This window comes from Microtus oregoni, unplaced genomic scaffold (assembly GCF_018167655.1).
Source record: "Microtus oregoni isolate MIOR12 unplaced genomic scaffold, Mior012 000032F_ref0000030, whole genome shotgun sequence".
In the NCBI taxonomy this organism is placed as follows: Eukaryota; Metazoa; Chordata; class Mammalia; order Rodentia; family Cricetidae; genus Microtus; species Microtus oregoni.
In genome coordinates this window covers 28,217,617-28,234,009 of record NW_024543091.1, presented here as the reverse complement: position 1 = coordinate 28,234,009, position 16,393 = coordinate 28,217,617, and the positions used below count along the sequence as shown (strand labels likewise).

At 42.3% G+C, this 16,393-nt stretch overlaps 1 protein-coding gene across 9 annotated transcripts in view; it reads right to left on the bottom strand.

Moving 5' to 3' along the window:
* Neo1 (neogenin 1) overlaps positions 1-13,437 on the bottom strand; it is a 168,757-nt gene extending 155,320 nt beyond the window's left edge. For 3 of the 9 annotated variants that reach the window (XM_041679476.1, XM_041679478.1, XM_041679479.1), the window contains exon 1: positions 12,949-13,435. In XM_041679476.1, the coding sequence (XP_041535410.1) occupies positions 12,949-13,099 (151 nt within the window). In that variant the 5' untranslated portion in view covers positions 13,100-13,435. Of the gene's footprint in view, positions 1-12,948 lie in introns of all 9 variants that reach the window. The other 6 variants (XM_041679482.1, XM_041679483.1, XM_041679477.1 and 3 more) reach the window with 4 other exon arrangements.
* Positions 13,438-16,393: the final 2,956 nt, after the last annotated feature.

The following is a 16,393-nucleotide window of genomic DNA, read 5'->3' as shown; positions in this document are numbered from 1 at the left end:
AACCCAAGGAAAAACATATAGTTATCCTCTTGGCTAAGGGAAGTAGACCCAATTGCCGGGGAGAAAATTAGGATCTTGGGGGTGGGGTGGGATGGGGGTAAGGGGAGATGGGGAGAGAAAAGGTAGAAGGGAAGGAGGGGGGATTTGGGGAATCAGGAGAATTGGGATAAAGGAAAGGTGGATAGGGGAGCACGGAACCACAATTCTTAGTTAAGGGAACCACTTTAGGGTGAGCAAGAGATTTGACCCTAGAGGGGCTCCCAAGTGCCCAACATGAGGTTCCCAGTTAGTTCCTTGGGTAGCTGAGGATTGGGAACCTGAAATGAGCCTATCCGAGAGCAATACTGACGAATATCTTGCATATCATCATAGAACCTTCATCTGGTGATGGATGGAGACAGAGACAGAGACCCACAATGGAGCACTGGACTGAGCTCCCAAGGTCCCAATGAGGAGCAGAAGGAGGGAGAACATGAGCAAAGAAGTCGGGACCACGAGGCGTGCACCCACCCACTGAGACAGTGGAGCTGATCTACTGGGAGCTCACCAAGGCCAGCTGGACTGTGACCGAAAAAGCATGGGATAAAACCGGACTCTCTGAACATGGCGAACAATGAGGGCTGATGAGACGCCAAGGACAATGGCACGGGGTTTTGATCCTACTTAATGTGCTGGCTTTGTGGAAGACTAGCCAGTTTGGATGTTCACCTTCCTAGATATGGACGGAGGGGGGAGGACCTAGGACTTACCACAGGGCAGGGAACCTGGACTGCTCTGTGGACTGGAGAGGGAGGGGGAGAGGAGTGGGGGGAGGGGTAGAAGGGTGGGAGGAGGGGGAGGGAAATGGGAGGCTGGGAGGAGGTGGAAACTTGTTTTTTGTTTATGTTTTTTTTCTTCTTTTCTTAATAAAAAAAAATTATTAAAAAAAAAAAAAAAAAAAAAAAAGAATACTTCGGCTCAGCCGGGCGGTGGTGGCGCACGCCTTTAATCCCAGCACTCGGGAGGCAGAGGCAGGCGGATCTCTGTGAGTTCGAGACCAGCCTGGTCTACAAGAGCTAGTTCCAGGACAGGAACCAAAGCCACAGAGAAACCCTGTCTCGAAAAAACCAAAAAAAAAAAAAAAAAGAATACTTTGGCTCTTGCAGAGAACAAGGTTCAGTTCCCAGCATCCAAACTGTGATTCACAATCACCTGTAACTTCAGTTAGAATCCAGCAACCTCTTCTGGCCTCTGTAGGCACTAACCACACATGTAGTGTACTTACATTCATAGACATAAAATAAAAATAAATCTTAATTAAAACAGCTGAAAGATACATTAATAAATTCCTAGCAATGCATTCACTCACTAGGAAGACAGTTATAATTGTGTATGCATTGCAACATTGTCTCCAAATATAAAAAATTGGCACAATAAAATGAGAAATAAAGTACCACAGAGAGGGGGGGGGGTGACATTTACCTTTGGAATTCCAGAAAGAAATTAAAGTACAAGCAACGAAAGAAGAAACTTTTCCTACCCTAAAATAAGATCACAAAAAACAAAAGAAAAATACACTAAATACAGAGAATATATACACAGCATAAATCTACTTTAGGTAAAACTAATTTAACCATGAGAGACAAAACAATAAGCCAAGTTACATCAGCATTATCTAATTTTCATGTCTTTTAGACTCTCCTCTCAATCTAGTACAGAACAACAAAACAAGAATGATAACAGTTTATGTTCAATGGACAATTAAGATAAGCCAGGCTCTGCTTTAAACATGGATATATATCAACTCATAGCATACCTCAGCAAAACAGGGTGAGTGGTAAGTTACTGTAATTGTCATTTACAGTAAAGAATTATCCAGAATAGTCCTAAGAACCCTCTCTCTCCTTGCCTAGCACTCTAACTTTGGGGCCACAGCTGTGACTAAAGAGCTTTTAAAAGTACCAAAGTTATCTTAGCACTATTCCATTTATCTACTTGGATGTTGCTCAAAAAACTATCTTGTAGGCGAAATAAAGCTCTTTGTCTTACACAGTTCTTATTCTAGGTACTCACCTAGCTTTGGTACCAATATCTTCTGCAAACATAGGGCATTTTCCTTCCTTTGTAAACCCAACTCCAATATAAGTCCCTAAATCTTTGCTGTAGGTTGGGTTTTCCCCCTTTCCAAGTAGATATATTTTATTGATATGTACTATGATCATCACTCTCTAATAACTCGTGGACATACATTTCCAGCCAATACCTCTTCCCAGATCTCCAGTTCTGTAATACAGTTATAAATACATCCTGCTGACAATTTAGGCTGAAAGTCTCCTACATGGAAAACTGTACCCTGCCCCTCTGTATTAGTCCATTTAATATCATGATAATGAAATACTGAAGCTGGGTGGCTTATAAAGAAAAGTTCATTTAGCTAACAGATTAGTGCTGGCTGTAGCACAGAGCCATTTGATACATCAGACATCATGATGGGTGGCAGCACTAAGAACCCAAATTGGAACTCCAACTCCTTTGTAACAAAGGTACTACAGCCGGGCGATGGTGGCGCACGCCTTTAATCCCAGCACTCGGGAGGCAGAGGCAGGCGGATCTCTGTGAGTTCGAGACCAGCCTGGTCTACAGAGCTAGTTCCAGGACAGGCTCCAAAGCCACAGAGAAACCCTGTCTCAAAAAACCAAAAAAAAAAAACAAAACAAAACAAAGGTACTACAGTATTACCACTGAACTCAAAAAAGCAGAGAGGAAAATGTGAACAAAAGGCAGACAATTCTCAGAAAATAGTATAAACTATCAAGTAAAATCTGAGAAGATGCTAATTCTATTAGTAAATGTAAAAATAAGGGCTGGGAAGATAGTTTTGGGGGAAAGCACTTCTGTAAAAAGTACTTCTTTACTGTAAATGACAATTGCAGTAACTTACCACTCACCCTGTTTTGCTGAGGTATGCTATGAGTTGATATATATCCATGTTTAAAGCAGAGCCTGGCTTATCTTAATTGTCCATTGAACAAAACCAGGAAGATGTAGTAGTACACATCTGTAAACCCCATGGCACCTTAGGCAAGATGGAAAACAAGAAGCCCACAGGCCATCCAGCCTGGCATATACAGCTCAAACAATAAAGAAATCCTACAGCAGGCAGGCGAGAAGAATAAGACAAATACCCGAGGCTTTCCTCTGACGTCCACACAAGCACCAAAGCACATGTGTAGCAACACTCACATACACCCTACAAAATAAATAAATACACAGAGACACTTCTGCTTTCATCTGTCAAGTTGGTAAAAACTAGTAAGTCTGGATGAATAATTTATCGGCAAGGGTGTGAAGAAACAGACACTCTCATTTATTGTTAAGAATCATCTTTTAGCCGGGCGGTGGTGGCGCACACCTTTAATCCCAGCACTCGGGAGGCAGAGGCAGGGGGATCTCTGGGAGTTCGAGGCCAGCCTGGTCTACAAGAGCTCGTTCCGGGACAGGCACCAAAGCTACAGAGAAACCCTGTCTTGAAAAACCAAAAAAAAAAAAATCATCTTTTGGGCAAATAATTTGCAAATAACTACCAAAAATTAATATACACTCACATAAATACAAAATCAAAGATCATTTTCAAATTAGTATAAATGCCCTCCTACCTCAGAGTTCCACAACTATTTGATGTATATAGGCACATGAACATAAAGACATCTACAAAAAGTAGTCAAAAATTTAGGGGCATCAAAAGACAACTAGTTATGTAGGCTGTATCAACAAAATACTATATGGCTATCTAAATCACTGTGGCACATTTGCATGCACTCACAAAGAAAAAGGACCTAAAACAAGCTGATACACAGTATGGGCAGCATAATCCAACTTGTCATTTTTGTTTAAGACATATTGTTTAAGTATTTAATTATACATACTCAATATAAAAATCTATATTATTAAAAGTGATGACCTCTGAGGACAGGTTTGGAGTATAATTTCACATTTTACTTTACACATTCTTTCGAAATTTTATAATTTAAAAAAAAATAGAGTCAAATCAACAATTAACTTTACACAAAAAATAGAATTCCAATTAGCAATCAGGTTTAGCAATGCTGTTCATAAAGATAAATGTCATGGCAAGAGGAAAAAGGAGTACCACCTCTACTATTCACTTTCAAGTCATTCCAACCTCAAATGTCACACTTGAGATTTCTGAGGGAAGATGTCTCCTCCCAGGCAGCCAGAATATATATAATCTACATAATCTGAAAGGGTAAAGCGAAGGCAAGGGACAAATAGTACCCAGTAGTATTAATGAACAGAAAAGGAGATTTTCTTCAATTTTGTTGAGACAATTACTTCTATTTATGGGAAGAGTTTGTGTTCTTGTGCTTGTTTAAAATCTCCTTAACTGCAACTATCACAACCTCCAGTGGTCAAGAGCATCCAAGACAATCCTTCCACCTACCTCTGGTAAGCTATGGACTCAGAAACTAGATTATCCTGTTTATTAAAAGTGCTTAAAATAAAAGTGTTCTCAGAAGGGAGACCTCCAAGACTGAGGAACTTTCTTGATGCAGGGACTTCAAAAATTCCCTTATTCCTCTTCTTCAGTTACATTAAGGTACATAAAGGCTGAGTTCCATATAGTTCTGGTGCTATTAATAAAGGAGGCCATCATCAAAACATTTCTGTACACAATCCATTGAATCAAATATACAAATTTAAAATTAACAGTCCCTACTCAAACTTAAAAAGTTTTCAAGAATTAATCAACAAGCTGCTCAAATTTTAATTTATTTAGTTATATCATAACTTAATAATTATATATGAAGTTTACAAATTATTATTCTATTTCTTAATTGTTAACTATAACATTTTCTTAACTATACCTTATATATGTAAATGCACTTTGACTTTTTTTTAATTCATTCATTCCACAAGAGAAAAACAAACATTCTCTATTCAGTTTCTATGTAGCGTCGTTTTTAAAATTCACTCTGCTCAGGAATCCTCAGTAAGTTTTTACCAACTACTGTCAACTAATAATCAGTACTGAAAGCAAAACAAAACAAACAAACAAAAAAGAACAACGTGTCTCAGATTTACAGAAGAAAGGCTCAGGCTGTAGCTCAGTGGTAAGAATACTTGCCTAGCATCCAATCTTCAGGACTACAAGTTTAATTCCCAGTACAAGCAGCACGCGCGTGCGCGTGCACGTGCGCACGCGCGCGCACACACACACACACACACACACACACACACACACTGCAGGCACACACTCTATCTATACAGAGATACATAATCCAGAAGACATTGTAGCAGTTGAACTCCAAGTGACTTTATTATGGCATCCTCATTCATGTAAATCTTCCAGGATCACTCTGAGGAAATGAAAAATAACTCACTCTTAAGAGCTCCCGTCTACTGGCTTCATAAACTAAGTAGGACTACTCTAAAAGTCCAGATCCAGAATTATCAGGGAAAGCTGCACTATTACTTGATGAGCACTGACACGATTCCATAATGCTTTCCACCTATAGCAGTAATGATGTTTGCTCCAAATCAAGTTTTTGCTTGTGGTTTAAAACGGGGTTTCTCTGATTTGACTAGGCTGGCTTTGAACTCAAAATGTTTGACTTTCCTCTGCCTCCCAAGCGCTGGGATTAAAGATGTGCTATTAGACCCAAGGCATCCTGAGGACAGAAAATACATCCATTTCACCTTAACTATCTATCTCCAAAGTGTGTGGCTTTATAATTAGCCCTCAAAAATGTGTCTGCCACAAGCCAAAATTATTTAAAACTTAAGATCTGGTAGTAGAACTGTCTGAATGAAAAATTAAATTTAAAATCCTTGCTATCCATTTCAAAGGTTATGTCTAATGGTATTTTAAAGAAAAGTAAAAACATACACTCTTATCTACAGACTACCCAGATGCTAACTCCTTATGAAGCATTATTCAAGTACTGATTTCATTACAACAAAACTAGACATGGTAATACAGGCATGTCTATAATCCCAGTACTCAGAACCCTAGGGCAGAAGATCACAAGCCTAAGGTCAGTATAGGCTTTATTAAAAGACCCTGTCTCAAAAACATTTAAACTAATGTAAAATTTAATATAAAACACAACCACACCTTTAGAAGAAGCAAAACTTGCTCATTCCAGCCAGCTCTGTAACCTCATGAACTTATTTTACACTCCAAGCATGTCTGTTCCAAGCCTGAGAGTAAGCAGCTATTATTTCTGGTAATACTGTAACTTAAAATGCTTCACAATTACTTAACACTGAACTTCTGTTTCATGAACTCGGCCCTGATGCTATTTTTACACATATAAAATGAAATCACATACAATCATTTATAAGCAATGAACAGATTTTCCCAATCATAATGTTACTTTATACCTGGAAAAGATATATAATTAAAGTAAGTCTTACAGAATGACAGAAGGTTAATTTGCACATTCAAAACAGAAACCTCCAGTTTTCAAATACTAGAACTACATAGGTCATTCAGCTGAGATGAAGCCACCGCTCAATTTTATACTGAAGACTAACTGTAGAAGTACACAACTGGAGGATTCCAGATTACCTATTAACTAGCTCCACCCTTCAGCGAACACAGAAAACAGACTATGATATCTGCAATTAAAATAAAAAACATTTAATATGAAATATTCACAATTAAAGGTAAAAAATTCTTGAAAAAGTTGTAAATGTAGGCATTAGTTTTTGTTGTTTTGTTTGTTACTGTGGTACTTACAGGTTTAACTCAGGGCCTTCAGCTACATCCCCATAGTGGGCTGCTTAAGAGATATTATTCCTAATGTTAACAGTACTGTTCTAGAGTGACTGAACCCTTAGTTTCTTTTCCTGATGCCTGTGATAACATAGCAAGGCAAAGCAACTTATTGGAGAAAGGATTTATTTTGGCTCACAGTTTAAAGGGACAGTTCATCATGTCCAAAGAATTCAAGTGGCAGGATTTTGACAGTTCACAGTTATTAAGTAAAAGAATGAGCCATATAATAGACAGCAACTACAAAGAAATATAGCAGGCCAGGCTGTCTTGAAAAAAAAAAAAAAGAACAAAGAAAAAGAAAAAAGAAATATAACAGTATTTGACTAGTGAGGGTCTCATATACAATGTTTTTAATGAAAATACTCTTTATGGTTTTGGTTTTTCGAGACAGGGTTTCTCTGTAGCTTTGGAGCCTGTCCTGGAACTAGCTCTTGTAGACCAGGCTGGCCTCGAACTCACAGAGATCCGCCTGCCTCTGCCTCCCGAGTGCTGGGATTAAAGGCGTGTGCCACCACTGCCTGGCTGAAAATATTCTTTACTGTAAATTAATCCAAAATTTGGCCTCTATCTTAAAATTGTATTTCACTTGACAGTGTTTCCTAGCTTAAACCAAACTCATCTCACCAGCTCTCTGACTGGTCATTCTCACTTCTAGTCATTGCCCCTACTATTCTCCTATTTTGAATGCAATGTAGTATGGTACCCATACTTCACTAAGGGCATGGAAATCAATTAGCAAAATATTTGGGTAGACTATCACACAGGGCCTCCATAAAAGAGATGTGTTGACTGTTGTAATAAGAGCGGCGGGGCTGATATATGACACTCCCACATCATGCTGACATTATATTTTCTCTACATCAAAAAAAATTTTCTCCTTGATGTAGAGAAAATAAAAAGGCAAAACTAACAATAATCAACTGAGACAAATGAAAAAACTATACTTTCAAATATCGAACTCAGGGGGCTAGAAAGATGGTTCAACAGTTAAGAGCATGTATTGTTCTGCTCCAAGACCCAAATTTGATTCCCAGAACCCACAATGAGCAGCTCACACCTGCCTGTAAGTCTAGGTCCAGGGGATCCAATACATTCTTCTAGCCTCTACAGATAACTGCATATACTAACACACTCTGTCACGCGTGCACACACACACACGGGGGGGGGGTGGGGACAGAGAGAAACAGAGAGAGAAAGAAAATAAATCTTTAAAAGTAATAATTGAACCACACTTTATTTCTAAAGCTGAAAAATAGTAAAACTATTCTACATTGGCCACATTATAGTTTCCATGGTAAGATTCTTCTCTCTCTCTTTTCCTTTGTTTGGTTTCTTTGTTTCATCTTGTTTTCCATTTTTCTTTTAAATTTGGTCTTCTTTTGTGGTGCGGAGAATTGTCTGTATTCTGTCAATCATATTTTAAATAAATGCTGATTGGCCAGGCAGCAAGTCAACCAGACAGAGAGTAGAGGCAGGGTGATGAGAAAAAGAGGATGCTGGGAAGGAGGAAGCCCATTTCTCTCCAGTTCCTGCCCAGACCACGGAAGAATCAAGATGTAACCTACCCGCTGAAAAAGGTACTGAGCCATGCGGTTAACATAGATAAGGATAATGGATTAATATAAGTGATAAGAGCTAATAAGAAGACTGAGCTAATGGGCCAATCAGTTTTATAACTTATGGAGATCTCTGTGTGATTTTCTCTGGGACTAAACGGCTGGGGCATCAGGTGGGACAGAAACCCCAACAAGCAGCCCCTCATGTTACACTTTTGGGGGGAGATTGCAAGGGCAGAGAATGGATGAGAGGGGACAGGGAGATAAATGGGATAGAAATAAATGATGTGAAATCTACAAAGAATCAATAAATTTAAAAGAACTATTCTATACATATATGATATTTTATAAGCAACTTTACATCTCACGGAAATCCAGTCAGGTATGAAAGGAATTGCTCTTGTCTGCCTGTAGTCCCCAATTTACAGATATATGTATAATTGTAGAATCATGAGTCATACCCTTAAATCCTTGCCTCCACATGAAAACCCTTTCTTCATCCCACATAATGTATTAATTTTCAGACAACTTGCTAAGGAGCACATTTCTTATCTCACCTGTGCATTCACCCCAGAAATATACGACCTCTTTTGTACCTTGTCCCAGCAGACAGGCAGAGCAGAACATCAAATCTTTTTTATAACAACTCTGGAAAAGCCATGTATCCTTCCAAAAAAATGACAAAACTGATAAAATGGTAGCATATCTAAGAGGATGATCCAAGCTCATTAAAGGGTTAGAAAATCTATGAAGAGTGGCTCAAGAGGGGAGGAGAGGGAATGGAACAACTGTCACACAAGCATATCCTATACAAGAATCTGTCATCAAAAACATAAAGAAACCATATTTATGCTCTGTGGCCCAGGAGTTCAAAAGCGGCTAGGCACAATGAAATGAACACTGGTTTTCTCGTTTCCTAGTTTACTTTCTATTACTATCATAAACACCATGACGAAATACAACTCGGGGAGGAAAGAATTAATTTCATCTTACAACTTCCAAGTCACAATCTATCACCTGGAGAAACCAGGGCATGAACTCAAGGCAAGAACCTGGAGTCAGAAACAGAAGCAGAGACCATGGAGGAGTGCTGCTTACTGACTTGCTCCTCCTGGATTGCTCAGCTTGCTTTCTTACCCCACAGGCTTGCCTACAGGCCAATCTGATAGCAGCATTTTTGTCAATTGAGGCTTCTTCTTCCCAGATGACTCTAGCTTGGGACAAGTTAACAACTAACCAGTGAGCAACCTACACTTCAGGTTGCCAAGGATGAAAAGTGAATAAGAATGTACCAACCCTCAAGAGGTTAAGAATAGCAAAAGTGACAAGAAAATAAATAATACAAGACAAAGAAAAGTATTTTAAAAGCTACAGGAACATGGAGAATGGCAACCATTGACTCTCTGGGGGAGAAGCCAATGGGGGGGGGAGTTTCTGATAAGATAGGAGTTAAAGAAGTGGGATTTGGCTTTAACACGGAAAAAAAAAAGAACAGCCTGTGCAAAGGCCTGAAGGCACAAAGCTCAGCAATTAATCTGGAGTGGGAGAACAAAAGGTAATAGAAGAGTGAGAAGAGACTAATTTAAATTGGGATTGTTGGGGACTGTTACAGAACACAGAGGATCTCCCATCTCTATCCCAAAGCAGTTAGACTACAAGACACTACAGGACACTTACTACTAATAAGACATTTTAACTGGGTGTTCAACACCTAGAAATATATTTCAGAAAGATTATTGTAATAGAAAATCGCATCTCTAGAGGTAACAGTTGAGATAGATTTATTACAGTGCCACTATTGCTAGTTCAGGTATGGATACAGATGAAAAGGTACAAACAGAAGAAATTCCTAGGAGGTAAAAGTCAAACAGAGAAAGGTTTTCTAGATCCTAACTTGGGAGAGGACATGGACACTCATGGCTAAGACAGGTAAAACAAGACAAATCCATGCAATCATTCTAACAATGTCAGAGCCCTGGCCAGGGACTCGTTCTTTACCACTGAGAAAAAGGGATGGGGGAAGAGGAATGAAGGTGAGTCTACCTTTGGACCTGCACCAATGAAGCTACCAAGGGGGAACTAGGGGAGGACTAGGAGAGTCATTAGCTTACTGGCAAAAATCAAAGACGAAGAGAATGAGACAAATGTTAGAAATCAGTATTGGAGTGAGTGAAAGAAAAACATGAAAAAGAAAAGAAAAAACAAGAAAAAACCAAATACTAAGTCAAGTGATACAGGTTGGTGCTGATGAAGGCAAAGGAGAGCTACATTCAAGAGCAGAGTGAACACTACTCTAAATGTGAAGCAGGGTTTTCTACGAGACGCTAAAAACAGACACAGACCACCTTATGCGGTAATGTGTCACATCAAGTAACTGCCTGTCGGAACCTGTGGTCCTCTATGAAGAATGTCTACTCTCATCGGAGAACATTCGCAATTCACGGGGTGCCCAGTCAATCCATCTTCCCCAAGGGTCACTACAAATCTTTTCAGTGACCAGCCCTCCCTTCCCAAAACCTGTGTGCGTGCGGATTCATTTCCTCACCACTAACCATTTTCTAGCATGATTCCCTTCAATTGCTTTTTTTCTCTTCTTCCATGTGTCCAAATGTCTACCCTAAAATGTAAAACACTCATTTCCCTTATTTTTCTCTACTTAATACTGAACATCCTCACTCCCCTACCAAAAGTGAAGTCTATCATGCTTCAAAAATAAGTAAATAAGTACAACACTGGCAAATGGTATCTGATTAGAGACAGCTTGATCCAGCAACTGCTTACTCAGTTCCCCATCCCCTCCATCTCTCCCACAGCTCATGACAGAACAGACTACCCCAGCTCACTGCAGTGATTTTTTTTTTTTTGTTCATTTTTGGAATGAGACAGAGGGGTTAACAAAAATCTTTTGAAAGGAGAATAAGAAGGCCTATCAGGAAGAACCAGACCTGTGCTCTAGGCTCTGCTGCACGACTAATTAGCTGTGAGCTTTCTTCCCTCTACCCCACCACCACCTCAAATCTGAGAAACCCTGACACTGGCTAGGTAAATCACCCCAACACACGTTTTCAAAACCTAGTCTCCTTTGCGGTACATGTCACAATCACTCAACTATGTAATTAGTAGTTGAGTAGCTGTCTTCCCTTATACACCACACTGAAAACTCATAAAAAAACAAATGTGTTGCACCTCATCATTGCAAAAACTTTAAACATAAACTCCAGCTACAACCTCAAATACACACACGATGAGCTCCATAGAAACCTCTATAGGAAATCAAAGAGAGGAAGAAAAACTTGTTTTCCAAAATCGTCACATTTCTCTTGCCCATTCCTGCATTTCAAGTCTGAAAACTGTGCCCAAAACTTTGTACAAGTGCGTATCACAACATCAATGGTCCAATTTAATTTTAACACCGTTGTTTACCCGTTTAGATAATACATACTGGTGTGGATTTAAAACTTTTAACACCGGCAAGTCAGAACCTATGTACACATACACACGATGCAGAATTCCAGAGTTTATCAGTCAAATCATACTGCGACATGATTTTTAATGATTTCATAATTATCAAAGGAAAACAAGTTTTTGGTTTAGGAACTACAAATTGCCATTGCATTCCATCAGGCGACCTTCAGTTGTAAAAATTTAAATCTCATGGAAGTTGTCAAGTTGTATGGCTCACCACCTTAGGCAAATAAGGTTAGCAAAGCACAGGTCAATTTGCCCTTCAACTGTTGAGTCCTGCTACTCAACTATCAGAGGCTCGGACTGACTCCCTTAAATAAGTAATGCAGGTGATTCCGGTACTGCGTAAAACACACACACACACGAGGCTGAAAGCATCTATGTTTATACTGCCATTCAAAGACAACAGACAAGTATTTATCTAAATATCCGACGCCTGAAATTCTTTATAGGTTAAGAGTGGGCAACACTGAAACAAAGTTGAAATCCCCAGCAAAGAGGCGTTTCATAACGGAAGCACTGCTCCACAGAATCACTTGGAGCCGCTCTCCAAGTCTCATAGCTAAGTCAACACCACTGATCACCAAGGGGCAAGTGTGCCCCTTGGCACCCCCCTCTCCGGAAGACTCGGGCTCCAATCACTGAGCGAAGAGTCCCTCGAGATCCAACAGTGCTTCCCTGGACTTCAGGCGCTGGGCAACCCGTGGCCAGGCCAAAATATAAATAAATAAAGAGTTCAAGCCCCCTCCTCCATCCTTGCCTGAAAATTAATGAATTGGCTGTACGATTGTTTATTTAATGAGGTGTGTAGTGGCCTCTACTGGTGCTTGTGTGAGCACAAGAATGTCCCACTCTTACAAGTGGGATGAGCCTGGGGGAGGGGAAAGAGGCGAGGGGTGAACCTGCCTGCCGGTACAAAGCACAGAGCTGGACCCCCAGAGCTCTGGGCCAGACCCCGGAGGCGCCCCTTCCCCGGCAAGGGCCCCTCCTGCCCGCTCCGCTTTCAGCAACCGGAGCCGAGACGGAGAAGTTCCCGCATGCTCCCCTCTGGATCCTAAACAACAACAAAAAACCCACACCGCAGCGGCCGCGGGAGCCGGTGCCGCGCCCCAGCCCCCACGGCGTCCCGGGCCCGGCCCCACTTACCTGCGGACTGCGGCGGGGAGCCGCTCCTCACGGCCGCGGCGCCGGACAGCAGCAGTCGCGGCAGCAACAGCAACAGCAGCAGCGGTGTGGGGCAGCAGCGCCGGGAGGAGGAGGTGCTGAGGAGTCGCCTGGCTTCGCGCTCTGCCGCCATCTCTGCCCCGCGAGCGGCGGCGGCGGCGGCGGCGACAGCGCCGCGGAGCGCTCGCGCCCTTCCCTCAGCGCGCCTCAGCCGGTCTCTGCGCCGTAGGCTCGGCTCCAGCCCGGCCCAGCCCGGCCAGCCCGCGCGGCCCCCTCGCGAGCCCAAGGGGAAAGACTCCGGGACGCCTCCCTCCTGCAGCGGGACGGAGAGGAGAGCAGAGAAGGGGAGTCAGTACATTCCGGGCTAGAGCTGGGGGGGTGGCTCGGTCTCTCCACGTTCCAGGCGCCGCCACCCGCCGCCGACTCGGGCTCCTCACCGTAGAGCGAGGGGGGCGGAGACCGCAGGGTGGGGGGCGGGCGCCGGAGCGCGCTGGGCCGCGCACGCGCACAGCCTCGCACGCGCGCCTTCCCCCTCCCCGCCGGCTCCCTCTTTGCGCCCCGCGGCCTGCCGGGCTCCAATCCCGGCGCTCGCTTCGCGGGCAGCCGCGGCGGTGGAGCCGAGCTGGCGCAGGGGCAGGCGGCGGGCCCGCTCCCCTCCCCCCGCCTTGCTCTCCGGAGCCGGGCACGGGCGCGGAGCGCGCGCGCCGGGCGCTGCTGCTGCAGCTGCTGCTGGCGTCAGGGAAACCCCGGAGAAGCGACCCGCCTCCTGTCCTCCCGCCTCCCGCTCCTAATCCTAGGGAGAGATTTCCCTTCACCTCCGCGGGCGGCTTCAAAGGGTGCGGAGACCTGAGGCAGAGCCGCGAGCCTGCGCGCACCTCTCTGCTCCGGGCCTCTATATAGGGCCTCAGAGGAAACCGAATGGCCTCCGGGAGGAAACCTGGGTGCGCAGAGGATCGGCGCACGGATTTCTGTGCTCGCCAAAAACAATAGCGAGCCGCCCGGCTCTGGCTGGGGACCTGGCGCGGTTCCCGTGGGAGGGGGCCTGGCGGCACCGTGCCGACCTCCGGCTTCCTCTAGGGTAGTACCCGACCCGCCTGGACCACGGAGACCCACGTCCCGGCCGTGACACTCGGCCCTGGCTCAGACAAAGGTGCGGGGAGTCCACTCCTCCATTGGGTGCCCAGGCCGGGACCCAACCCCGTGACTCTCCCCGGAGCTAATCCTCTGCAGTCACTGCAGCCTTTTACATAGGCCCTGGACGGTCACTTTGTATTTTTCGTACCTGGGAATCAAAGTCTCTGGACAGTAAACCCGGAGCACCCGGGTATTGACTTTTCAAGCACTTGGTGCTACTAGAGATCGAGATACCCGTAAGTTAGGAGAAAGGCGTCTGTAGTTCACTGCAGATGAGCGTGCCCATACTCTTCTCAACTGGTTCTTCCCTGAGTCATGTTAGGTTGTTAATAGGAGTTGGATTTGTATTCTCCCTTCTGTGTACAGTCAGTATCCAAAATGCGTTGTGTCCTGCAAGAAAGACTATTTTTTTTCTAACAACCCCCTTCTTGCTCTTGTCACTTCATATTTTATTTTATTCCAGAGTTCCAAAATAAACAGTATAAATCGTGGATTGACATGGGGAATGAAGAGCTCAGAAACCTCATTACAAGAGTGAAATTGGGAGCCTTCCCTTCTCCCAGTTTCCATGAAACAATTGGCTTAAAAGAGCAAACACACGCTTATTGTTTTCCACTAGGGAAACCATTTAAATATTTTGTTTTGGTTAGAGTTATTAATCAGAAAAAATATTTCCTAAATACCCCTGATTGACCTGTTAAATTAGAAATAGATTACCTCCCAATTACTCCACAAGTATTTGCTTAATTAACCTTTAATAATCACATCGTTATTCAGTTTTCTGAGATAATTGATGAGAAAAGCTCTTTGGAAACTATAAATTGCCTTGGAAATGTTAATTTTTGGCTATCTAAGATGGAGGTTTTTTCATTATATTAAAATTGTGTATAATGTGACTTCTAAAATGAAGCTTACATTTATCTCCCATCTTTGAAAAAAAGGAGTTATAGCTAATAAAATAGCATACTGATTTTCATGTCTGACTTCTGTGAACCGTCTCATTAATTTATCAGCCTACTGTGTATATTGAGTTTATATTAAAAAGTTTAAAGCACTTTCTGTAAAATAGAGTGACTAAATCATATATTTCTGACTAGTGATTAGATCGAAATTTTCATAAAAGCCACTCTATAATAAACCACTAATAGAGGAGCTGCAGATTAAAAAGAGGTACTGATTCTAAATCAATTCGAGAGTAAGACTGTAAAGTAACCCTTGCTCATACCGCAATTCAGATCTGTTACTCCATTTCAATGTCAGTGCCATCGTTGACAGCGCTTTTAAGAATCATCATCTGGAGTCATTAACCTGCCCCTTGTTTAGTAAGGCACGGCTGAGAAAGGGGTCTTCAGGCACCTCATTCGTCCTTCACGTTCTCTAGAACAAAATTTTCAACAAATACCTAAGTCCACCTCTGCGTCTTAGCAACCTATTTTTACAAAAGTCTGGGCTATAAATCTATGAAGAGATATTAAGCTGTTGCTGAAATTAACATTTTTTTTCATCTCAGCAAAGTTAGAAAATGAGGCCCATGTTCAAGAAATAGTGCACAAAGAAACTGTAGAGCTAAGAAAACAGAGTGGCCATTGTATGCTAGGATAAGTTACCGAAACGCAGGCCAAGAATAACTGGACCCAATATTCTTGTGAAATGTATTCTAGGTATGTTTTGATATAAACATTAAATGAAAATTTAAATCCTATGAATTGAAAACTTGGTAGGAATCTTACTTGCTGAAGTAAAAGGATTATTTTTCAGCATTAGGGAGGCAAGAGCTCAGTGCTTTAATTGCTGCCAGTAATGAAAAGCTGCAGCTCGTTCCCTGGCTCTGTCTCGGTGTCCAGGAAGAGAGCTAGCCCCTAGCTAGTGAATCCCAGGAGAGAGCACAGCACGTTTCAACTGGGATTTACCCATCTCCTCAGAACATGATTAACTCCTGCACAGACACTGGTATTCTTAAATTTGCTTTTTGCAGTCCACTAGGTAAGAATTTTTTCTCTCACCTTTTCTCTTTCAAAGGCCACCTGTTCTAGGGAGCCATCTCTGCTTAATTCTAATTATGAAAGATAGGTACTTCTTAAGGCCAAAACAACACAGCATTAATTTTGCTTATTATATGTGATTCAGCTAATCACATATCTTTAGTCCAAGAACCAACTATTAATTTAACAAATATTATTGAAGACCTGATTTTTTTATTAAAAATTGACTTTATAAGTTTACAGGTACACAGCCACAACTGTAAAGTACCTGTGCCCATAAGAAATAATAAGTCATTGAACTACATGCAAAT